At 36.2% G+C, this 27,652-nt stretch overlaps 1 protein-coding gene across 1 annotated transcript in view; it reads left to right on the top strand.

Annotated features, from left to right (window-relative positions):
- Positions 1 to 27,652, top strand: part of LOC145673943 (transmembrane channel-like protein) — a 123,423-nt gene that overhangs the window by 43,118 nt on the left and 52,653 nt on the right. Inside the window, exons 9-10 of the mRNA XM_081743758.1 lie at positions 8,940 to 9,009; positions 18,716 to 19,940. Coding sequence (XP_081599884.1) covers positions 8,940 to 9,009; positions 18,716 to 19,940 — 1,295 coding nt within the window. The remainder of the gene's footprint in view (positions 1 to 8,939; positions 9,010 to 18,715; positions 19,941 to 27,652) is intronic.

The raw sequence follows: 27,652 nt of genomic DNA, 5'->3' as shown, positions 1-27,652 counted from the left end.
GGGTGCACAAATGCCTCATAGTTATAGCCTGCCGAAAACATGAAGAAATGAACGTTAAATGTCCATAGCTCCAAAACTATGGGACCTACCGTGATCGGGTCAAGACTTCACTTAGGAAATAATATGCGCACTATCCGAAAACATGTTTCAGAATCCTAAGGTACTCACGCAACAATTTCTGTAGAGGCTGCTTGTCTACGGGCATATAATTTGAAGTACTCACCAACTACCCTACCTTGGCTGAAACCTACCTTACCCGACTCTTTCATAAACATACCCAACTACAGGGCTATAAAATGCGACAGAATAGGGAATGGTTCCTTGGGCGTCTTGGTATATGTTAGAGAAGACGTTAAAGTAAAAATACTAGATCAATCCCCCAGTTTATATTCCGCTTCTGCAGAATACATCATGCTCAATCTGAATATACAAAATAAACATATTCTATTGATCTCCGTTTATCGCCCACCTAATACAAACTTTGAAAATTTTGAAGAAGCGATCTCCCAAGTTATGCCCCAGTACAGTAACATCATAATTATGGGGGATATGAACTATGATCTTTTGACGTCTAAATCCGAGGTGCTGCGATATAAAAGCTATATTAATTCTCTAAATCTTTCTTTTTCTACGTTACAGCCTACTCATAGAACTGAGACGAACGAATCGTTAATTGACCACATAATAGTCTCTGATACTTGTAAGTAACAAATGTAGGTCAAGTATCCGTGCCAGGTATAAGCCGACATGACCTTCTTTATTTAACTTATAACATAAAATGTCCAAAATACGTTCTGCGAGTAGTATATAAAAGGAACCTAAAACAAATAAATAACAACGCGTTATACGAAGACACAAATCTCGTGCCGTGGTACTTAGTTTACTGTGCTCCCACTCTGGATCAAAAGGTAACACTTTTTAATAGTTTTGTGCAGCAACTGTATAATAAGCATGCCCCTTTGAGAAGAAAAAGAGTGCGTAGACTCTCCAATCCTTGGATTAACGATGATATACTTGCGCTCATGGCTCATCGAGACTCTGCCCACAGACGTTACAGAGCGGCTTTAAAACAAAAATCAAACATCTCATTAATGCAGGAGGAATATAGAAAATTACGAAACCGTTGTAATCAAGAAGTTCGTAAGGCGAAAATCGAATTTGCTAGAAGTCTCCTGAGCCATACGACTCAACCACGAGAGCTATGGCAAAAACTGAAGTTCCTTGGTATTGGTGTCAAAGCCAAAATCGATAAACTCCATATAGACACCATAAATGAACAGCTATGCTATGCACCAAATATCACACCAGATAAAATCAATACTTTGAAGAATATTAAAAAAACGAGCCCTGTAAAAAATATATTTAACCTTCACCTCGTCACTGCTCCGGAAGTCATGAAGGCAATAAACAAAATCAAATCACCTGCTTCAGGAGCTGACGACTTGCCAATCATTCTTATTAAAAATATTACAATTTATTGTAGATGTCATTGTGCATATTTTTAAGAGTTCCATCACAACCGGAGAATTTCCATCAATTTGGAAACTCTCTCACATTCGCCCATTGCCTAAAACTACAAATCCAACAAAAGCAGAAAATCTCCGCCCTATTAGTATACTCCCTGCACTCTCCAAAGCGTTAGAGCATATAATTCATGACCAATTACCTAAGTTCCTCGAAAAAAATAACATCTTAAATCCGTTTCAGTCAGGTTTCAGATCTCAGCACAGCACTTGCACTGATCTAGTAAATATCACTGATGATATTCGTTCCGCTATGGATGAACGCCAAATTACACTGTTATCCCTACTAGATTTTTCTAAAGCTTTCCAAACTATAGACCATGACATACTGATTGCCAAACTGTCTTCCTTCTACAACTTTTCCCAGTCAACTTTATCTTGGTTTAGCCCCTATTTATCAAATAGAAAACAAAAAGTTGTCACTAATAACGTATGTTCCAATACGAAACTTGTCCCATGTGGAGTCCCGCAGGGTAGCGTCCTAGGACCTCTTCTGTTTTCCTTATACATCAACGATTTACCTGAACACATCACCCATTGTAAATATCACTTATATGCAGATGATATACAATGCTATTTAACCACTAATCCCCTAAATTTAACCACCGCGATTGATCACTCAAACAGTGACATTGAAAGTATCTGCACATGGGCACGTAACAATGGACAGTAAGTAAACCCAACCAAATCAAAATTTATCATGCTTGGTTCTCGTAAACTACACTCCATAATCAATATTACAAGCTTACCAAATGTTCTTGTAAACAACGTAGCCATTCCTGTATGCGATAGCGTCAATAGCCTAGGACTCCAGATCGATAAATTCTTAAATTGGACAGACCATACTAATAGAGTATGCAAGAAAGCTTACGGCTCCCTTCATTCTCTTCAGAGTTTAAAAAACCTTCCTCCGGAATCCATTAAAGCGTCCCTGGTTCAATCATTGGTAATCTCTCATTTAGATTATTGTGATGCAGCATATGTTGATTTAACCGAAGATCTGGCAAAACGTTTACAGTGCATTCAGAATGCCTCGTTCGCTTCATATTTAATAAAAAGCGCTTCGACCACATCTCCCATTGTTATCAGCAACTAGGATGGTGCAATCTAAGCACCCGCCGCCGCATTCATTCTCTAACACTTTTATATAAAATAATTAATTGTAAAAAACCTACTTATCTATCCTCTAAATTTAAATTTCTCGGCGATACTCACCCACTAAATACCCGTTCTAAAGGAAATATAACACTCACCGTTCAAACGCACAAATCTAATTTCTTTTCCAAATCTTTCACACTATTTGCCACCAAAGCTTGGAATGACATCCCTGAAAGCATCAGAAACTCTGGTTCAGTGTTGACTTTTAAACGTCGGCTTAAAGAATATCTTTCTAATGAAGGTCTTCAGTAAAAAAAAAAAAAAAAAAAAAAAAAACTATTTCTTGCGTTACCATGCAGTTGCTCGTTTTTCTTTTTCTCTCTCTCTTTCTATTTCTTCTTATTTTCTTTTCTATTCCCTTCTGATACATGTGTATGAACGTATACATTATACACAATCACTTAAGTATGTGCATCATTTTATCTATACATAGTCAATCATAGGAATGTATCTTATGTGTTATATATAATCAAGATTGATTTCTTTGTTTCTCCTTTCTGAAGAAAAAAGTAAAAAACAATGTCCTTAAGTTGTATTATAGACAATTATACACGAAAATGCTCAAAAGCCGAGTTTTTATATTAACAATTTCCTGCGGGAAAACTCCCGAACCCTCTACTCGACTGAGGAGTATTCGAAACTTCCGGAAGATTCGCCCCGCATAGCAGACAAGTCCTAAATCCGCCCATGCTCAAAACACGACATCTATATGCATTAAGGCAAGAAGACACACACACACATAAAAAACAATTCAATATGACACATCAAAATATAAACTAGACGAACTTCTTTGAAGAAACCTCATTTTAAAAACAAAAAATAGGAAAAAGATAACAAAAATACCGTTGTCAACTTAGAAATTATTTCCACATAAAAACTGAAATATTTCTTGCTAAACTATTCGTCAATTACTGTGTTTAAAAATGGATTTATTAAAGGTATATTCCCCAATGACAGTATGTCTGGATCACTGATAACCAGAGGTGGTATGGCATACCACCGCATACCGTCTCACTTCGACCACTGCCCGGGGCTATAGCCCCTAAGCCCTTCCCTTAATCCGGCCCTGTTTACTTTGAACAGTTATCTTCAACTATTAAATAAGTTTTGTGCTTTTCAGATATATATACCGGACGGAACAGAAACCAATATGTAACGGCAACACTTCTGTTGTTAATTTAAATTCACCCAATTCTGAACATTATCGACTTGAAGTTTATGGAGAAAGGTCACAAATACTTAGAAGCTGATTCCATTCATTCTTCATTGGAAGGAGCTAGACGGCATCAACGGTTTACTGGACTCGAGAATGGGAAGTTGTCATAGTTAGTTCTCGTTAAAAAATAAATAAATAAAACACCCTACAAAGTTACTCGTATTAAGTGGTTATGATTTGAAAAAAGTAGAATTCAATGGTTATGATTTGAAAAAAGTAGAACTCACTTGATTCAATTCAATGAAAGAATTTCAAACAATATCTTCCGTGAAATTCATGTTCGTGGACGTAGGAGTTCTGGGGGACCAACTCATCTTGAAGTCCCTGAACTGTACAATAATCCACTTCCAATATCAGCGGCCAAGAAAACTGACCTTATGTGTATGTTAAATACCTTAGTAATTCCTCAGGAGTATTATCACTTCTACAACAACTTCCCATCCTCGTCTCAAGTGGGAGGGGGCGCGGTGGCTCAGTGGTAGAGCGTTCACCTCCGGTGTTTGGGGTCCCTGGTTCGATCCCAGCTCGCGCCGTGTGGACTTTGTGGTGCTCGTGGGTTTTCTCGGGGTTCTACCGTTTCCTCCCACTTTCTTCATTTCACTCATTTCTCATTATCACCGTCTCCTTTAGCCTAACCGGCATAACCGCGGGACGTTAAACTTGAAGATTTCATTTCATTTTTTCGTCTCAAGTGGAATATACTTTGCCTCACGTGAGAGGTGACAGTGACGAAAAATGTTAAGCAATTTATTCAATATAGTAACTAATACTATTTATATTCATACACATATTATAAACTTCTTTTAGAATTATTTGATTTTCGTTTAATAGATGATACTGCCACAGTTTGAGATTGATTGAAAGCATTTTTTCTTACCATATTATATTCACTATAGCTAGAATAGGTAACATTACACAAAATAACACTGTTATTTACTGCTGTTTATAAGTTTTAATAGAGTGCCTTAAGTGAATGGTTAATGAAGAAAGCATTAACGGGAATTAGAGATTTCAAGATTGGAGGGCAGATCATTAACAAGATCAATCAGGTATGCAGATGATAGGTCATTATAGCTATAACCGGAGGAGGACTACAGGAGATGATTGACAAAATAGTTGACATTGGGAAACTATATGAAATGGATATCAACATCGAAAAATCGAAAGTCATAAGAATATCACTTGGAAATCTGTCCTTACGGGTCAGAGTAGAACAAAGAATACTTGAAGAGGTTGATCATTTCAAATATCTGGGAAGTGTTTTGACGAAAGACACGTTTGGGGGCAGAGAGATCAGGTCGAGAATTGAAACAGCCAAAGAAGCATCCAACAAGAAAAGGTCACTCTTAATCAGCAGCCTTAATATTGGACTAAGGAAGAAATTGGTCAAATGCTATATATGGAGCATTGAAATTTATGGTTCAGAGACTTGAACATTACGGAAGTTAGAGATTAAATATTTAGAGAGCTTCAAAATATGGTATTGGAGGAAGATTGGGGAGATAAAATGGGCAGAAAGGGTAACAAATGAAGATATTTTAAAAAGGATAGGAAAGAAGAGGACACTTTTGGCCAGCATCCTTCGTAGAAAGGCCAATTGGATTGGACACATCTTGCGAAGAAATTGTCTTCTTCATACCGCCATAGAAGGAAAGATGGAAGGAAAGCGAGGAGTAGGGAGAACACAAGATCAAACAGGTATGAAGATGATACGGTTATTATATCTAGAACCGAAGGAGGATTACAGGAGATGATTCTTGAAATTTAGAAGAAAACATTGGGAGTTAAAAGTGGAAGCTGAAGACCGAGAAACGTGGAAGAAACATTTCCAAGCCCAAACTGAAAATTAAGAAGAAGAAAACAAGCAAAAAACCTCATTAGTCCCAGGACCTGTCAATAGGCAGAATACTTAATAATAATAATAATAATAATAATAATAATAATAATAATAATAATAATAATAATAATAATAAGTGTAACTATTAATATAGTCAAATACAATTATAATTTAGAATTTATTTCAATAAATCAAACAATATGCAACTTTCGTAAAGAGTTGAACTTTATTTTTGCTCTCCTGTAAAATTTCTAAAATTGGACATAGAACCTTTGCGCTGTAAGGACGCGATATATATATACACTATGCTATCAAAAGCATCCGGACACCTAGCTGAAAATGAGTTACAAGTTCGTGGCGTCCTCCATCGGTACTGCTGGAATTCAATATGGTGCTGGCCCACCCTTAGCCTTGATGACAACTTCCACTCTCGCAGGCATACTTTCAATCAGGTGCTGAAAGGTTTCTTGAGGAATGGCAGCCCATTCATTCTTCACGGAGTGCTGAACTGAGGAGAGGTATCGATGTAGGTCGGTGAGTCCTGGCGTTCCAAGACATCTTAAAGGTGTTCTATAGAATTCAAGTCAGGACTCTGTGCAGGCCAGTCTATTAGAGGGATGTTATGGTCGTGTAACCACTCCGCCACAAGTCGTACAATATGAACAGGTGCTCGATCGTGTTGAAAGATGCAATCGCCATCCCCGGATTGATCTTCAACAGTGGGAAGCAAGAAGGTGCTTAAGACATCAATGTAGGCCTGCGATGTGAGAATGCCACACAAAACAACAAGGGGTGCAAGCCCCCTCCAAGAAAAACACGACCACAACATAACACCACCACGTCCGAATTTTACTGTTGGCACTACACACACTGATAGATAATGTTCACCGGGCATTCGCCATACCCACACCCTGCCATCGGATCGCCACATTGTGTACCTTGATTCGTCACTCCACACAACGTTTTTCCACTGTTCAATCGTCCAATGTTTACGCTCCTTACACTAAGCAAGGCGTCGTTTGTCCTTTACCTGTGTGATGTGTGGCTTATGATTCTTGTTTACTATTTTTTAAATAATGTTTCTATTTATTTTGTATTAATTTATGTAACTTTTATAAAGTAAATAGAAATATTATTTAAAAAGTAGTTAACAAGAAACATAGACAGCATAATAAGTCATCAAGTACCGTTGAATTCATTTTTCTAATCGCTGCCTTAACCTAGATTTTTGAGTAATTGAAATTCTGGCCACACTGTAATTTCTATGGATGGCAACACTGAAAATTCTTCGAATTCGTATTTTCGGGTGTAGAATAACATTATCTATTATTATGGTAAGTTACATTTTATTGCCTCTTTCTACTTATGAAAAACGGGCAAAAGAAAAAACATTAGTTTTTCAAAAATATTTAGTAGTCTGCCGCCTTAAGACAATTGAATGGTGATGGAAGAATGAGTGGAATGAGAAGGTGGGAGGAAACGGGAGTACCCCGACAAGACTGATGTTCTCCACCACAAATTTACTTGACCGTGGATCGAATAAGGAACCTCACGCACCAGAGGTAAGCGTTGTACAACTGAGCCACCGTGCCCAACATACACATACACTGTTTATGCGTAATATACGAGGGGGAGTCAAATGAAAACCATAATTATTTTTTTTTTTAATATTATTTATTGGTCACACAGGGTACAGAAGTAAATCACTTTTCAACATAGTCCCCTCCTCGTTCAATGCAAGTCCGCCAGCGCTTCGGAAGAGCCTGAATACCTGCAGAAAAAAAGTCTTTTGGGCGACGGCGCAACCACTCGTGACCGCGTTGCGTACCTCTTCATCGGAGTGGAACTTCCTGCCGCCACTCCTTGCTCGCTCGCTTTGTTTCAGGCTTATGGTAATGCACCCATGTTTCGTCACGAGTGACGACTCGTGACAGGAAGGCATTACCGTCACGTTCAGCACACCACCAAAGGTACTTCGCGCGCATCAACACGTCGCTATGTCAGTTCAGGCGTCAGTTGTCGGGGCACCCATTTTGCAGACACCTTATGAAACTGGAGAACATCATTCACAATATGATGTGCCGATCCATGACTCATGTGTACACATGTTGCAATTTCGTCTATTGTCACACGGCGGTTTTCCAAAACGATGGCTTCAACGGTGCATGTGGCTAGTGGGGCTGCCATTTTGGAACTGTTGTTGCGCCGGTGTTTGTGCATCTGCCGGCTGCTGCCACCTAGGAGACATCCGGCATACTATCGTAAACAGGCATGCCAACTTACAGCTCACTGGCGCCATATGCGGATTTTTATTTCTACTTTTATGGTTTTCAGTTGACTTACCTCGTATAATTTCCTATACTCCGCGTCAGCTGAATTGACGTATGACATCAGTCAATAAGCTAGCAGTGCATTGTTACTAAACGTTCAGGGAGGAATCTAATCATTCATAATTGATTTTGTTCGTATTTGTGGACAATTATGAATGACTAGATTCGTCACTGAACTTTGTAATATAGCGTTTATTGTGTTCGACTCTTTATTTATCCTAACTTTCTGAGAATTGTTCAAGTTGAAAGCTCTTTACACATATATTAAACTGTAAAATTCCGCGAAGATATCAGTGATTATTTTCCTCCTGTACGTACAAAAAAATCAATGCAATTTCCGTTACTTTACTGAAAATAGGATGAGTGTGTCATAGTTTTTGTTTAAAGCAATATTTTAAGTAAATAAATAATTAAAAAATAATAAAATAGTTCATACGTAAATTACCTCTGCACTCTTGTCAAACAACGGTTTGAAGGTACGTTGTTTCATTTGGTTAACGAAAGACACCTCGTGTAGACTAAATTTTAAAACACTTGAATTTAATGTGATCGTTACCATTATTGGTCCCGAGAACGTAGTTCCTAACTGGTCGGCGAAACTGAAATCGAAAGCTGTGATATACTTCATTTTGATAAAATCTCTACTGCGGCTGTGATGTTTTACAGAACATTTAAAGCAAACTCCAAAGATGCTACACTTAGATTCGACGCCTAACGGATAACATAGGAATGTACCTGAAAATGCTGTTTGTCTTTTCTGATGCTAGCTGTATAAGTTGTATTTACGATTGTTGACTAATCTGGCTTGTCGTTACTGTATAAATGCTATCATAAATCGTTAAATAATATAAAATTATTTTCGTTCTTTTTTTCAGAATTATGGTGCTGAATTTATTGAACTTGTACACTCTAATATTTGCATTGTTTGGGAAAGTAAGTGAAATGGTAAGTTGTTCTAAGTTTGAGGTTTTTGGACTCTTCAGGTAGGAGATTCAACATTTGTGTATTTGTGTCATGCAAATAGTTTGTGCACAAGAACAAGTGAGTTTCTATTAAAATAGATTTTTAACACTTGTGTATTACCGTGAAAAATATAGCACAGGAAATGCCATCGGGTTCCTTTGAGACCTCAATCTAATCTAACCTAATCTAATATAAATAAAATGAAGAGTTTGTTTGTGGTGTGTCTGTCTGTCTTTGTGCGGCCTGGAAACCACACGAGTGGACCGAGAATTACCAAAATTTGCTCACCGGTACCTTGATTCAAGCCCCAGATCAAGACGAAGCGTTTTTTTTTTTTTTTTAATTTCGAACCAAGGGTGTCTCAGGGGTGCATTTACTGGGACCGGCCTGGGGACCAGACAAATTAACCGAGAGTTACCAAACTTTGATTACGGATACCTTGGTCCACGCCCCAGACCAAGGTGAAATGTTTTTGTTAAAATTGGAATCAGTGGGTCTCAGGGGGCGTTTACCGGGACATGTAAAAGTAGTAGAAAATAACCGATATTAGTGTCGTATTCATAGTTTTCGCGGTCGCTGAGATCAATGGTGATATTCCCACAGGCTTTGACTTCCAAATACAGCCCCATGCAAAGAATGGGTATATTCAGCTAGTTAAAAATAAGTAATTATTGGTGTTTCGTACAGAAATTTTATACAGATACATTTCAAAAACAATACTTTATTCCATTGCACTCCAATTCTGACTGTCGTCTACCACATTACTGACACCATCGTCATCCTAAACAGGAAAGAAATATTTCACGACCTCATCACTTGATATCTTTTTTTATTTGCTCAGCCGGTGCCTTTAGCATTCAAAACCGGCGAGGTGCCATCATTGTGAATGTCACTAGAGAATTGTGACAGCAACAAGCTAGAACAATCAAGACATGTCATCTTCTTGGGTTGTGACTAGAAGTAACGGGCTTCAGTTCTTTGAAACTAGCCACTTTGTTATTCACAAGCTGCTCAAAAAATATAAGCAGATTTCAAGATATATATATTTCTCAAATTGTAACCTGAGGAAGAAAGAGACCAGGTTACAAACAATGTAGCGTAATGTAAGAAAACTTTTTCTTCCTACTCCCAACTTACTTTATAACGTCATTAATTAAATATTTTTTGGAAACAATATATTAGTAAATTCTCCCATCTATTGAGCATTATGTAAACTATTAATTTTGCCCGTTTGGTAACAAGAAAGAAAAAAAACCAAAAAGAAATAATTGATTACTTACATGTGTATTACCTCGGGGTATTTTCACGACCCCAGTGATAAACAATTCTTTTTGACATAACAGCAAACCGTATTTTGTGTTCAATACAGGGTGTTACAGAAATGTTTCACAATATTTCTTGCATCAAAATAAGAAAAAAAAGTTCATATTGATCTGTTCTCAAATAGGATAGTCTCGGAGTTATAGGGTGACGAAAACATGAAAAAAGTTACTTTAAATGTTCACAGCTCCACTACAATGGGACCTAACGTGGTCGGGTCAAGACATCACTGAGGAATTGGTATGTGAACTATCCAAATATATATGTTTAAGAATGCTCCAGTACTTGTACACCAATTTTTAGAGGTAGGTGGAGAGTGATCAAGTAATCCCAAACAACCTCTCTAAAAATAATTGTGCAAGTACCGGAGGTTCTGAAAGATGGAGGCCGCGGTGGTTCAGTGGAAGAGCGTTCACCTCAGATGCTTGGGGTCCCGGATTCGATCCCAACCCCCGCCAAGTGAACTTTGTGGTGGACAAACACCGTGTGCGTGGGTTTTCTCGGGGTCCTCCCGTTTACTTCAACTTTCTTCATTCCACCATTTCATTCATTACTCATCATTACCGTCTCCTTTAGCCTACCCGGCATAACTGTGGGACGTAAAACTCAAAGATTTTTCAAAAGATGAAGGTGTACATGAAATATGTTCTTTGGACGCTTAATTAATCAAATTAAACCGTTTCTCACTATTACCGTTAATATTCTGCTGCGGCCAAGGTTATCAACATTGCCAGTTACTTGACTTCTGCTACTTTCGGTTTGAATATTAGTTAAGAGAGAAGATGGTATATAACCCTAGAACGCTAAATCGATTCCAAAAAAACGCTTATCGATATCTCTTATCGCTTTTGCTCTATGTAGATCATTGTTGAAACCGGAAGTTATAGTGAATTTCGACCACTTCCGATTTTACTAGAGGGTTAAGGATGGAACTAAGTTATATTCCTGGAATGCTTAATTGATTGCAGATATTACCGTTTTTGCTCTATAGTGATCAACGTTAAAACCGGACATGGTTTGTGTTTACCATTTCCGGTTTGAATGTCGCCTCCATCAACTTTCTACGTTCTGACCAAATTTAGGGGTGATCCAGAGAGTACTATGTGATTTTTGTCTCTCGGTCGTATCGGCACATGGACAGAGTAAATATTGTAAAATTCTGTTTATGCAGGTATAGTTAGGGCTAAATTATACACGGGAACGTTTCTCCCACTACCGAATTTTATTATAAAATCTCCTTATTATAAATGGTGTAATACAAAAATCACTGTAATATATATAATTCACTAATATTGGCTAAAGAGAGGTCTAGGAAAGGATCTCCACAGACCTCCAAGCAAGCTATATGGAGTTGAGTTGGGTTCTCCAATGGTCTATGCAAGCAGATGGGGGATTAAAAGCCACATAGCTCCACGCAAGCTAGGTGACTGTAGTTAATTGTCCCAATAAAGCCCCGAGCCAGGTAAATAAGAAGAAAGGAGGTCTAGAGCTTCAAGGAAGCTAGAGGCTTTGGGTTAGGTAACTCCTAGAGCTCCAAGTAAGGTAAACGATAGAAAGTGACCAGCAGTAGACTGGTGATAGTCGCTGGTTTTATAGGTGCTCCACTGTGGCGGAGGTGCTGATGGTAATTCGTTGTCACATGACTATTGGTATTGCTGGCGTACCTGTCGTCTGTCAATGTAGTAAGTCGTAATAAGACGTACATGGTTGAATTTATAAATATGAGCACTTGTTGGTTGTTAGTAAACTGATCCATGTGCGCCATATTGTATTGTATTGTATTTATTTCGTCCTTTTTTCATACATTTAGCACTGTATTGCAATGCATATGAAGTGGACACGTCATTTATATATATAAACACAAAAGTAAAAAGAACAATAATAATGAAAATTACACACACTAGGTTAATAATTAAACATTACACCTTACATCTCATCCATTACATTTTGCATGATATTAAAATAAAGTATGAGTAATTATTACTTGCAGTGTATGTAGAAATCCTTGAACATATATCTAATGTTAAAAACAAGTAACGACACTGGTTACTGTAGATAATGTAGTTTTTTGTTGTTGTAGTTGTTGTTGTTGTTGTTGTTTCTGTTAGCAATTCACGTATTCCTCTATCGAGTAAAAGCAGTGTTTTAATAAATATTTCTGTAGTTCTTTTTTAAATTTAGCAATAGATTCCTGAGTCTTTATATCTTTGGGAAGTTTATTGTATAGCACGATACCCGCGTATTTACACCCTTTTTCATATAATACGGTTCTGTGTTCTACAATGGAAAAGTTTTGTTTGTTTCTTGTATCATGATCATGTTGCTGTCCTACTCGCGTAAGGACACCTTGTAGGTGTCTCTTTACAAATATCAGTAGATTTAAAATGTACAAACAAGGTACTGGGAGTATACGAAATTTTTTAAATATTGGTTTGCAGTGATCTTTTGGTTTAGCGGCCGCCATCATTCTTACTATTCGTTTCTGTATTGTAAAAATTACCTTGGCTTTGTGTGTATTTCCCCAAAATATAATGCCATATGTTAAATTTGACTGGAATAATCCAAAGTAAATTGTTTTTAAAGTAGACTTTTTTGAGACATTTTTAAGTACTTTAATTGCGAAATAAATTTGATTTAATTTTTTACCAAGCTTAGTTATTTATACATCCCAGGAGAGATTTTTATCTATCCAAATTCCTAAGAACTTAGTTGAGTTTACATAGTCCATTCCGTTATTTTCAATTAAAATATTAACAGGCTGCGTATGTTTGTTGCGCATATGATGAAAATTGATTGCTTGTGTCTTTTCAATGTTTAATTTAAGCTTATTTTCTTTAATCCATTGAGATAGTTTATGAAGGATTTCATTTGCATTACCTTCAACATCCTCATTTGTGTTCCCTTTTACTATGATATTAGCATCATGTGCATAAAGGGATAGTTCTGCTGGAGCAATATTACATGGTAGATCGTTAATGTATATCAAAAATAATAATGGCCCTAATACGGATCCCTGTGGCACTCCACATGATATTTCTTGTTTTCCCGATGTGTAGTATGTAGTTTGGTTTCTATCTTTGTTACTGTATGTAATTTCTACTACTTGCTGCCGATTTTCCAGATACGATTTAAATATATATTTAAATTTCCAGATACGATATTACAATATATAAAGAAGTTTTGGTAAACCAAACTCCTTTACGTATCTGTCGTTTGACTCAAATATAATTTGATAAAAGAAAATATACAAATGAGCTAGTATGACTGTGATTGAATGATCACCATATGACAAGTGTATGTCAATGTGTGATTTTGAGTTTATTTATTTATTTTTCTTTTTATTTCTTGATAAAGTCTGGATGCCAATGTGAGCACAAAAATAAGTGCTCTTGTACGAAAAAGTGATTCACAAACATAGAAAACTAAAATCTTCTTAGATTTTAAAACTATTTTAAAATGAGGAGAGTTTGTTTCTGTTATCTCTAACTCAACACAAATGTTGTTTCATTTAGAAAGAAAAAACACGACTATAATGTAAACATTTGTTGGCATGGTGTGGTTTGTGCCAGTGTTACTGATGGCAGAGCACGTTTTTCTATACGAAGCAAATGCAGGATTTGAAAGTAAACTAATATCTGAACTGTATGTAAATATATTTTGTAGGCACCTGAAGATTACTTATAACATGATATTGAACATAACAGTTCTTTTCTATTACTAAATACTTCAGAGTTAACAGCACACACACAAAAAAAGAACAGAAACAACTTCTCCTTCCTAGCACTACTGCCAGTTCACGTACCCAGAGTACGTTACGGTTCGTTGACACCTTCACCCTCAATACATATAAAAGAAAGAACAAAAAAAAAGAACTAACAAATGACAGACAGAGTTCGCACTGAGATTGTTTGCTTATTTTTTTTTTAACACTTCCTCCTAAGCACACTGTTCTGCCATATCACTGGAGCAAACTCCCATATTTTTACGCAAACTTTGAAACATTACCTTTTCTAATGATTTGGTATATATATCAGCTACCTGATTTTGACCCGCAATATGCTTTACATCAATTTTGTTACTTTGATAGCACTGCCGTACAAAGTAGTATCTTACTTCAATGTGCTTTGACTTTTTTTTTTTTTTTTTTTTTGTCAATTTCACAGCACTAGCGTCTTATACTAATAATACAGGTTTCTCACCAATTTTCACACCCAGATCACTGAACAATCGCTCTAACCACATTAGTTCCTTCGCACCTTCACTCGCTGCAATGAGTTCAGCTTCCGTTGTTGACAAAGCCACTGATTTCTGAAGGCGACTTGACCATGTTACTGCACTTCCTGCGAACACTGTAACTACGCCACTAATAGAACGTCTTGTTTTGATGTCTCTGGCATAATCAGCATCACTGAAGGTTTTTAAACCCGTGGTGTTGTGTGATGAATACATTGGGCCATAGTCGAATGTACCTTTCAAGTACTTGAAGATTCTCTTAATCTTGATCCAATCCTTTTCTGTTGGCTGTTCAGCGGCTCGAGCTGCTTGAGAAACTGCGAAAGCATTATCAGGACGTGTTGCCATTGTCAAGTACATTAAGCATCCCACAGCTTCACGATATGGAGTTCCTTCTTTTATCGGCTTTGTACTACCGCACCGCCACTACTCCTATCGGATGGTGTTGCAACTGAATTTGCTTAACTCATGTTAAACCTTTTGAGAATGTTCTCGGTATATGCTCGCTGACTTATAAAATTCCCCTTTTCACTACGCTGGATCTGCATACCCAAGAAGCTATTAGGTTCATCAGTAGTAATTTCAAAGGTATTGCTCAACTGCTTTAAGAAATGAACGTTTTCATTAGAATCACTAATCTATCATCAACATACACCAAGACAATTAGTTTTTTTTTTATTTAGTTGTCGAACGAACAAACAAGGATCAGCAGTACTCACTTTCATTCCTTGTTCTTTCATAAACTTTACGAGTCTTTCGTTCCAACATCTCGGTGCCTGCTTCAGGCCATACAGGCTCTTTTTCAACTTGCACACTCTAACACTTTCATCGTCGAATCCTTCCGGTTGCTTCATGTACACTTTTTCATGAAGTACCCCATTCAAAAATGCAGTTTTCCCTTCAAACTGTTTTATATGTAGTTTTCCCGTTGCTGCAACTGCAAATACAGTTCTTATTGTATCATACGTTGCTACAGGGCTAAATGTCTCTTCGTAGTCTATCCCTTCCTTTTGCGCGCAAACTTTAGCTACGAGCCTCGATTTGTACTTTTGTACAGAACCGTCAGTATTCAGTTTTCTTCTGTATACCCATCCGTTTGTTGTCATATTTGCACCATCTGGAAGCTTCACTAAGTCACACGTATGGTTCTTCTTTAATGCCTTCATTTCTTTTTTCATAGCCTGAGACCACTGTTCCTTGTTGGCTGACTGCATGGCTTCTTTATGTGATATTGGGTCCTTTATTTTAGTGTTGCCATATACGCTGAACCCATAACGAACTCACCAGAAGTCCGGGTTCGATCCCAGCCTCCGCCAAGTGAACTCTGTGTGTGAAAACTGAAAATTGTTTCTTACTGCCAGTTCCGGTTTTAGTACAGAGATGAAGGTGTACGGGGCCGCGGTGGCTCAGTGATAGAGCGTTCACCTCTGGTGCTTGGGGTTCCGGATTCGATCCCTACCCCCGCCAAGTGAACTTTGTGGTGGACAAACACCGTGCTCGTTGGTTTTCTCGGGGTTCTCCCGTTTCCTCCCACTTTCTTCATTCCACCATTTCACTCATCTCTCATCATCACCGTCTCCTTTAGCCTAACCGGCATAACCGTGGGACGTAAAACTTAAAGATTTCATTTCATTTTTCACCAGAAGTCATCCAGGCTGGTTTCTTTACTTCTCTTCTTAGTTGTTTGGTGGGTTGATCTTCCGCGTCTTCTGCCTCGATTTCAGAGTTAGAGGCAGTACACGGTATCTCTTCGTTCAGAATCGGACCATTATCCGAGATCGATTCTTTCTTTTGGGTACAAACTTCTGCAACCAATTCTTCCTCCTGATCTGGAACCACTTCTAACAAATTAGTGTAAGTACTTTCTGGCTTCAAGTACACGTCACGTAACAACACACGTTTCTTTGAAAGTATGTATACTTTGTATCCATTCTTTTCATTTAGATATCCAACCATATATCCATGAATACTCTTGTTGTCGAACTTTTTGCGAAACTTCTTTGGAATATGCACGTAGCATTGCATACCAAAGACTTTAAGATGATGAAAACCACCACTTTGGTGCTGTTCCCAACTCACGTGGTGACTTTCCTGTTTGAGGTGTCTTTCCTGTGTGATTTAAAACATACACTGTTGTTTCACACGCTTGAGGACATAAGAACCTAGGTAAACCACTGAAAGCATTGACCTCGCCAGCTCAACAACGCTTCGATTTTTACGTTCTGCAACCCCATTTTGCTTTGGCATATACGATACAGACAAAACTGGTGTTATTCCACGCTCGCTTAGAACAGTCGAATTCCTTGCCACCGTCACTTCGAAACAGTTTAACAGTATGCTCAGCCGTCGATACTTCATTTAGAAATATTTTCAGGCATCTCTCCACTAAATTCTTTTGTTTAATGAAAAATATTCTGCGATATTTACTGTAATCATCCGTGAAGCACACGTAATACTTAAACCCTTGTACACTGTTCGTTGACATTGGACCATTTACATCTGCATTTTTTGGCCTGTTATGTCTTACCCTCAACGGTTTCTTATGTCCTTTTCTGAGCACACATCCATCAGAGAAAGTTTTAGTATATTTATCACTCACTTCTATGTTTGCCTGCTGAAGAATGTTTTTAAAATGTCTTTTATCTTGATGCCCAAGACGCTCATGCCATAACTGTAACGTTTCTTTGGTTGTTTCAGTGTTCACTTTAGCAGATTCACTTGGAAAAACCTCTCGAATATGTATGATATAGTGTTTTGTTTCCACTCACCTGTCGCTATGACCTCGTTATCGCGACATAATGTAATATTGTGACTGTCTATCGATGCACTAACATTATGTTTTGACGTGCTCCGTTCACTATCATTCATGGATTCCCAGACATTATTAAACTTACGATACTCAGAGCCAACCAAATCAAGTATTCTTCCATGTAAGAGTTCATCCGGTATGTCGGGCGATCCCCTTCGTCGTAATTCACTGTTCATGTCCCGAACAATTTCTCCGCTTTCGATACGTGAGCAGTCACATCCATTTCCTGATCGCGTTTTAAATTAAATAACTCTGTCATTAACATACTTAACCTTTGTATGTTTGACTGTTCATACACACTCACAAGTTTGTCCCATATGTCCTTGGCATTTGTGTAGATTAACACTAAATCCGCCACCTGTGTACTCAGTGTACTAGCAATTAACGCCGCTGCTTTCGCGTTGTCCCGTTTCCATACTTGTACCGCCTGCAGTTCCTCTGCCTTTTGTTCTGTAGATACTTCTGGACATGTCCTTGAACCATCAACTATTGACATCAGTTCATATTGTTGAAAATCCATTTTCATCTGCCACTTCCATTGACACCAGATGGATTGCCCAACCAACTTTTCAATTTTAATTTCCGGTCCCGACATTTTCGACAATTCAATCCACTCAGTCCGCCTTTGTGTAATTATTTGACACTTACTGTTCACCACGAAACACGTTGTCCCGTGCAGCAATTTAGTCACAATACACGCAGGAAATACTTCGTACCGGTATTTTTTTTTAATTACCACAGTTCACACTTTCAGTATTTTGACAATCGAACTTTCTGCATTTTTACTGGACCCATAATCTGATGGCAGAGCACGTTTTTCTATACGAAGCAAATACAGGATTTGAAAGTAAACTAATATCTGAACTGTATGTAAATATATTTTGCAGACATCTGAAAATGACTTATAACATGATATTGAGCATAACAGTTCTTTTCTATTACTAAACACTTCAGAGTTAACAACACACACACACACAAAAAAGAGCAGAGACAACTTCTCCTTTCTAGCACTACCGTCAGTTCACGTACCCAGCAGAGTACATTACGGTTCGTTGACACCTTCACCCTCAATACATATAAAATAAAGAACGAAAAAGAACTAACAAATGACAGGCAAAGTTCGCACTAAGACAGTTTGCTTATTTTTTTAACAGTTATTTGAGCAATAATGTTAAAAGTCTTTTCTAAAACATGATATGATTTTTAAAAATATCTAACATTTTTAAAAAAAAAAAATTCAGATTGTTACTATTGATTTTGATTTCTCGTTTTCTCTTTACCAGAAAGTGTGTTTAAGACTCTGAATAATCTTTGTTTTCATTTCAGACGACCCAACTTGGAAAACTGACACCACCTTCAACTGCTATTCCAATGGTTACCAGTTCGACAAGACCGAGTTTGCCTGATCAAAATCGTAGTGAAATGCCAAGCATATTAACAGATACAACCACGTGTGCGGACATTCCAAATTACAGTAACTGTTCAGTAAATGCAACGATTACACCTGCAAGTGTGGTGACTATGACTCAATTATTTACTGCTGTTATAAGCACGCTACTTTCTTCTTCCACAACCTTACCTAGCACTTTAACAACAAATAGCTCGAATATGAGTGCGCCTATCAACGACTCTTCTATTAGTAAATTTATCGACATTTTGAGCTCCCCTATGAGCTTGAGTTCTGATGGAAAAAATAACGGTACAAGTTTACCACCTGATTTAACAACTATTTTCAATATGACTACAAGTGAACTTCTTACTCTCTTTAATATTCCCACAACAGACATTGCAACGTCGTTCCCTTTAGCTAATGGAAATGAATCCTTGCTAAACTCTTCTTTAGGAAATGTCACGGAAACTGAATATGGTGATAGTGTTAGTGATGCGAGTAATACTTCATTTGGTACTACTGCTAATAGTACTCTTGGTAGTAACAGTAGCACCGACCGTGACAGCACGAACACTGACTCAAGTTATTATCCTGTCGATGAACATTCTTCAACGAAACTAACCTTTTCTTCACAGACTAAAAATACACATTCCATTCTAATAGGAGGACTAACTAGCTTAGTTGATACGCTTTCTACGGTTCAGAAGCTGTCTTCTTTTAAAAACGGAACAAACATTTCATCTACTGATCTAGATCAAAATGACACCATCGTGCCTAGCACTACTCCTTTGGAAGACATATTTAGCAATACAGATATAACTACCTTCTTGACTCAATTTACAACTCTACTGGAGACCACAAAGTCACCGACAGAGAACATCTCAGAAACTACAAGCTGGCCTTCTTCTACATTAAAATTGAACTTACCAGGTTCCACATCAGACATACCTGCCAGAGAGGGAACTACAGAAAATTATGAAAATTGTGTAACTTTTAAAACCATATGTAGTGATGTTACATCCAAACCAACAACACCGTCTTGTCACTCTTCTGGTAGTTGCGATAATAGTACATTTAGCAGCAAGCGGGATGTTAATGACGCATCAACAACTACTGTAATACCCAAAAGTAGCATATCGACCATCGACTCTGCAGATTCAGGTAAATAAAGAAAAGCAGCTTATTCTAATGATTACAAACAATACGCAAAAGCTTGAGGTAGTACCTAGGTAAATATAGTAAATATAAAAATATCAACACTCAAAATGAAATATTACGAACTACAAGTAGTTACTTTGCACTAATTAAAATTTTCAAAAGAGTAGATTTTAATTAGTCAGTGAAATAGCTTTCTGAAAAAAAAAAGTAGTACGTTTTGAACTACAAGTGGAGTGTACTAGATATTTAAATACATTTTTTCTGTGTTCAGCTAGTATATTGAAAACCACAACTTTACTCTAACAAAACTATTATACGTAAGTCCTGTTTGTATTTCTAAGATCTTTTTTCTATATAGCACAAAAGCCTCAGAACTTTAGGAGGGAGAGGGGCAATATATATATGATCGAAAATGATCGATATTATTGTCGAATCCATAGTTTTCGGGGTCGCTGAGATGAACAGTGACACTTCCGTTGCCGTTTAAATCCAAATTCAGCCCGTAACTTGCAAGAGGGAGAGGGTATATATATATATATATATATATATATATATATATATATATATATATATATATATATATATATATATATATAATCGAAACTGGCGATATCAGAGAGCACTTCAGTAATGTTGACAAGAATTTTTAGGAATGATCCAAAAAAAATATCAACAGATTGGGATCTTCGCCAATAATTAGATGTTGGGTCAGGAGCCACAAAATTTTTGAACGGCCTCGAGATAAATCGATTTTCCGTATATTTTAAGGAATAAGCACATCAAATGAGTTAAGTGGTAGTTTTGGTTTGGATACACTATATGAAGTTCTCCATATAAAAGACGTACAAGAAAACGTTTGGTTGAATGAAATTTATTGGATTTTTTGGATCAGGGGCCACAAAAATTTTTAATGGCCTCTAAATCGAGATTTTGTATTTTTTTTTTTTTTTTTTTTTTTTACGGAATAAGGACATCATACTGAGTTAAGTTGAAGTTTTGGTTTGGCTGCACTTTATATAGTTCTCGAGATATAAGGCGTACAAGAAAATATTTGATTGAATGAAATATATTGGATTTTTTGGATCAGGGACCACAAAATTTTTGAATGGACCATAAATCAAGATTTCATATTTCTACGGAATAAGCACACCATACTGAGTTAAGTGATAGTTTTGCTTTGGCTACAGTATATGTAGTTATCGAGATATAAGGCGTACAAGAAGATTTGTAATTGAATGATATATATTGGATTTTTTGGATCAGGGGCCATAAAAATTTTGAATGGCCCCTAAATCGAGATTTCGTATTTTTTACGGAATAAGGACATCATACTAAGTAGTAGTTTTGGTTTGGATACACTATATGTAGTTCTTCAGATATAAGACGTACAAGAAAACGATTGATTGAATGAAATATATTGGATTTTTTGGATCAGTGGCCACAAAAATTTTGATTGGACACTAAATCAAGATTTCATATTTTTTACGGAAAAAGCTCTTCATACTGAGTTAAGTGGTAGTCTTAGTTCGGCTACAGTATATGTATTTCTACAGATCTAAGGCCTACAAAACTTTTATAATTGAATGAGAAACATTGGATTTTTTGGTTCAGGGCCCACAAAATTTTCGAACGGCCCCTAAATCGAGATTTCGTATTTTTTTACGAAATAAGCACATCATACTGAGTTAAGAGAGAGTTTTAATTTTGCTACACTATATGTAGTTCTCGAGATATAAGGCGTACAAGAAAATATTTGATTGAATGAAATATATTGGATTTTTTGGATCAGGGGCCACAAAAATTTTGAATTGACCATAAATCGAGATTTCGCATTTATTCGGAATAAGGACATCATACTGAGCTAAGTGGTAGTTTTGGTTTGGCTGCACTATATGTAGTTCTCGAGATATAAGGCGTACAAGAAAATATTTGATTGAATGAAATATATTGGATTTTTTGGATCAGTGGCCACAAAAATTTTGATTGGACACTAAATCAAGATTTCATATTTTTTACGGAAAAAGCTCTTCATACTGAGTTAAGTGGTAGTTTTAGTTCGGCTACAGTATATGTATTTCTACAGATCTAAGGCCTACAAAACTTTTATAATTGAATGAGAAACATTGGATTTTTTGGTTCAGGGCCCACAAAATTTTCGAACGGCCCCTAAATCGAGATTTCGTATTTTTTTACGAAATAAGCACATCATACTGAGTTAAGAGAGAGTTTTAATTTTGCTACACTATATGTAGTTCTCGAGATATAAGGCGTACAAGAAAATATTTGATTGAATGAAATATATTGGATTTTTTGAATCAGGGGGCCACAAAATTTTTGAATAGCCCCTAAATCAAGATTTCGTATTTCTTCGGAATAAGGACATCATACTGAGCTAAGTGGTAGTTTTGGTTTGGCTGCACTGTATGTAGTTCTCCAGATATAAGGTGTACATTAAAATATTTGATTAAATTAAATATATTGGATTTTTTGGATCAAGGGCCACAAAAATTTTGAATGGTTCCTAAATCGAGATTTCATATTTTTTGCGAATAAGCACACCATACTAAGTTAAGTGGTAGTTTTGCTTTGGGTACAGTATATGTAGTTATCGAGATATAAGGCGTACAAGAAGATTTGTAATTGAATTATATATATTGGATTTTTTGGATCAGTGGCCACAAAAATTTTAAATGGACTTCAAATCGAAATTTTGTATCTTTTTACGGAATAAGGACATTATACTAAGTTAAGTGGTAGTTTTGGTTTTGCTTCACTATATGTAGTTCTCGAGATATAAGGCGTACAAGAAAATATTTGATTGAATGAAATATATTGTATTATTTGGATCAGGGGCTACAAAATTTTTGAATGGCTCCTAAATCAAGATTTCGTATCTTTTGCGGAATAAGGACATCATACTGAGTTAAGTGGTAAATTTGGTTTGGCTACACTATGTGTAGTTCTCCAGATATAAGGCCCAGATATTGGATCTTTTGGTCCAAAAAGTGCCTCATTAACGGAAGATATTACTAATTTTTTTTTAATTTTAACCCAGCGGAGTAAATAATTAACACTAGTATTTCATAAATATATAGTGTCTTGAGAGCACAAACGTCAATGTCCAATTTTTCTCAATATTGACTTTGTCAGCTATTTCGATAGCTTGGTACCTGCTGTGTCAGGTGCACAAAAATCATATGTCTACTGTAGATAACTTCTTCGTAATACACAGTTGTCGCAAAGCTTAAACTCTCTACTTTGCTAGGACACACTTATCACTTCAAGACAGTCTCCTGAAAAAAAAATTAGAAAACTGGACATATGACATTTGTGTTCTCAAGTCTCTATTGTGATCCATTAACAAACCTCCAATATTGTACAAGGGGTACTTTACTCTTGGGGTGAATTTTTCCCAGAATATTTTCTCAGAAACGACTCAAGCAATTTGTTTCATGTTTCACAAATGTACATTTCTCTGACAAACTTATAATCTGACATGAATAATTTCTCCTGAAAAGATGCGAAAAGATCCAAAAAGGGCGGTTTGGTCTTGGAAGTTTTTTTTTTTTATAGCTTTCCAGAAGCGTCTATTATATTTTTGTTTATATTTCCAAAATAAACGTTTTCATAATAATTGCAGCATATTATGATGCAATTTTAGAAGTGAGAACGAAAAAGTTTAGTGAGGTGGCCTGTACCTTTTATTCTGTAGGTAGCAGTTGTAAAATGTGTAAATCCCGTGAAATCTCGAATTCGATTTTCTTTTTCATTATTACCATAATTTCTTCTCTAATATCGTCGCTTGAAACTACTAAAATGGCAAATCTAACAGTAATATCTTATAATTCAAGAAGTTCCCAAATTGCCTCACCAAAACTGGGTCAAGATCAAAACTTTTTTTCTCTCACCAGCTCAAACCCGGATCTACGTTCTACTAAAATGTTAAAAATTCGACTACGGGTTCAACAAATATCATTCTAGGAACCTGTGTGCCCTGGTTAATACTTTTTTTCTGTTTCAAATATGGGTACAATTGCTAATATTACATCAAAAATAGATTTACTGTTCTTTTCTTCATAAAAATGTGATATTATTATTATTATTTGAAAGCTATTTGACTGGTAGAACATACCAAATTAAAATTGAAAATGTCCAGTCAGATTCATCCAGTATCAGTAAGGGAGATCCTCAAGGTTCTCCTCTGGGTCCATTGCTTTTCTCATTTTGTAAATTATTCATTGTTGCTTTGGGAAATTCAAAATTGCTAATAAAACTCCAACTGACCAAAGCAGTATATATATTTTAAGATTAAATATTTGTGTTACAGTTCCGACTATGTAACATAGCCTTCCTCAGACACATTATGAGACAAATATCCAATTTTGACAGCTTATATACAATCTGAATGCAAGACACGCCCACTTTCTCTTTACAAAACGTAAACTATTAATTGGCTCTAAAAAGTAAATTTTTAATTACTGTAGTCACTTTCTCTTTTTGCGCACCTGTTATGAAACTCTTCTCTAATCTCATTACTTTATAATCTTAAAATATATGTACTGCTTTGGTCAGTTGGAGTTTTACTTTTCTCAATTTTTATTAATGACTTCGCAACAGTTTTAAATCATTCCAATAGTTTACTTTATGCTGATGATATTAAATTTTTTATAGAGTAGTAAACAATATTGAAGACAACGTTAGGCTACAAGAAGAATAAATAGAATCATTATATGGTGCAAATATAACGGTATGAATATCAATTGTTTGAAAACTAAGTGTATGACCTACAGTAACAAATCGCAATACTATGTAAGTCAATACGAAATACAAGATACTGTAATAGAAAAAGTTGACACAATGAAGGATTTAGGTGTGACATTTAACAGGACATTATCCTTTAGTGACCATATATAGAATATATGCAATGAAGCAAGAAAAATAATTGTGTACCTGTTCAATCAGTGGGCTGCATTTTGTCAGTCAGATACACATTTTATATATATATATATATATATATATATATATATATATATATATATATATATATATATATATATATAAATTACTGGGAAGATCAAAACTGGAATGTGCATCAGTGATTTGGAGCAGCCACCATATACTCTCGTGAACAAACTTGAAATGATCCAAAAGTGTTTTCTTAGAATACTTTGTTTTGAGTTAGGATTGGACTATTAATCTTGCAGGTATAAATATTGGATAACATATTTTAAATTGGAACGATTGGCCGACAGGAGAAAATTGATTGACTCCATATTTGTAGAAGAGATTCTTGACAACCGATGTACCTCAGACTATATTTTAAAAATGTGGATTTTAAAGTTCCAATATATTGTGCCGGTGTTGTGCCATCAGTTGTAGCTCAGAATAATCTCTAAAATATTCACAGAACAATGTAACAATTGGGGAGGAAACTGATGCACAACACAGTACTTAACTGTGAAATTATGGTTGAATTTAAATAAAATTCAAATGTTTTAATTTTGAAAATGATTAGTTAGGGAAAAGGTGGGAGAGAAAGGTAGGTTATGATTAAGAAATAAAGGATGGGCACTGGCCTGACAGATCCGATTAGACTGGTGTGTCCTTGTCATCAGGATGATGAATGGTTTTCCCGGGAGGAGCCTAGATGTAGTGGAGTCAGCCAACAACTGGATCTTAATCCTGCTGGACTGCCAGGGGCGTCGAGTTCTCTTGTCTTGATGCTTTTCCAATGATGTTCTCCTATACCTTCATTCCACTAGTCAGATACTGGACTCTATTGAATCTGCGGCGATGAACCGACAGAATGGTATTCTCGAGACATGGGTTGGTTGTTCCCTAATGGTGCCATGTGCTTCTCTTCACGATCCTGTATCTTCCTAAACTTCGTGGCGAATACCCCTTGTGAGTGTGTCCTCCGTGGTTTTGCTGGATCGAAAAACGGTGAGTTTGACGTTCAGTGAACTTGGATATGTCAAGCTGGGCGGAAAGGAATGCGGAAAGGCAAAAAGGAAAGTAGTCGTGTTTATTAACAATTTCAAAAGCGAGAATTAACAAATACATGATTGTACAAGCTGTCTGGAAATGTACAACATTAATAAAAAGTTTAGTTCCGTTGAATTTCAAAGAGTTCATAGTTCTGTCGTTGATAAATTAATTTAATAAAGTAATTGAATTTAGCGAATTAAGTTAAGAGTTCATACAATTATTACATGGTCACTTCACATCTAGTACACAGCTACTTCACACACCCTACTCGAAACTGAAAATACACGAAAATTTTATTTTTCCGTAGTACAATAAAATATATTATCTAAGAAATTCCCCCAAAAATGTTTGTAGAAGGTAAAGAGTTCTTCATATGATATACTGTTTGTTTTGAATAAAGCTTCCATTGCAATATGATGATTGTGTATTTCAAAGACAGTTGATGTAGTGCACTCGGTAACCTTGAACATGTGTCGACAGCGTCTCTGGGAAGATGGAAAGTAAGAAAAAGAAAAAGAAACATTAGTACTTCCATAATATTATTGTAAGTGACATGTGTTTTAAAGTGTTAGTGTGAAGTTCCATTAGTACTCTTTATGATGGGAAATGAAAAGTTGGAATAATAATAAATTTAGTTATCACTGATACAAATGATTAGAAACTCAGATACAACGTATAATAAAAATAAAGAAATTATAATCAAATAAATAAATCTCATAAATGTAGTAAAATAAAAAACGTTGTAACTATCTAGCTAACCAAAGATAGTAAAGTTAGACAGCACAAGAAGGGTACTGACTCAGTTTGAGAAAAATTAGCTTTAAGTTATTTAGACTTAAAGCGTCCGTAGACTGGAAAAGAATTCCAAAAATGGTTATAGTCCCATATACTGGCTATAATCAAACTATATGAAATCAGTACGATAGAACTATTCACCACATGTAACCTACAACCCTAACATATAAATTCTTCTTATCTTCATCTTCTTTCTTAAATCTTGTCCTCTTCGGGTTACAACCGGGTTCGAATCCTGGCTATCCATCATGGCATCAAATCTTGGACATCTAAAAGGATGGAACATGGTTCTTGCAGTCTTGATATCAATCTTCTTGCATCTTCTTCATGTATCATCAAAACATCTGTTCATATACATGACGTTAATTTTCTTCATTCTTCAGATACTCACATGTCAAAAAAAAAAAAATAAAATAAATAAATAAATAAATAAATAAAAGTAAGAAACTTTTGTAGTCATACATTGTCCAATCAAAAGAAATAGTACAATTCTTGAAGATACCAACGTGTTCCAAATTTGTAAGCGAGGCTAGCTGATCGTAAATAACCTGGTAATTCGAAAATTTATTTTCCAACTGTTTGAAGTACTTCAAGTTTCAAGGTATTCTACCGGTAGATTTGGATACACAATTCAAAACCAAGATTAACTTCTAATCGTGGCCAGTGCTAAAAGAAAGTTCATCATTCATCTACAAGGTGTTCCTGTCCACAATCCAATCTTCAAGAAAAGTAATCCACATAGATTTTACGTGCGGATAAACGGACTAACAGGTTCTTCATCAATGGAAAAATATATGGGGAGTAATCGCTGATAAATGTCCCAATTTTCTCTATTATAAACACAAAATACGACACGGTCTACGTCATCTAGGTGTTCCTCTGAAAATATTCTTGTTGTAGCCAAGGCTATTTTGGCAGCTTCTAACTTCGGA

Source organism: Thermobia domestica, chromosome 17 (assembly GCF_964235325.1).
Source record: "Thermobia domestica chromosome 17, izTheDome1.hap1.1, whole genome shotgun sequence".
Lineage (NCBI taxonomy): Eukaryota > Metazoa > Arthropoda > Insecta > Zygentoma > Lepismatidae > Thermobia > Thermobia domestica.
This window is presented reverse-complemented; position numbering and strand designations above follow the sequence as displayed.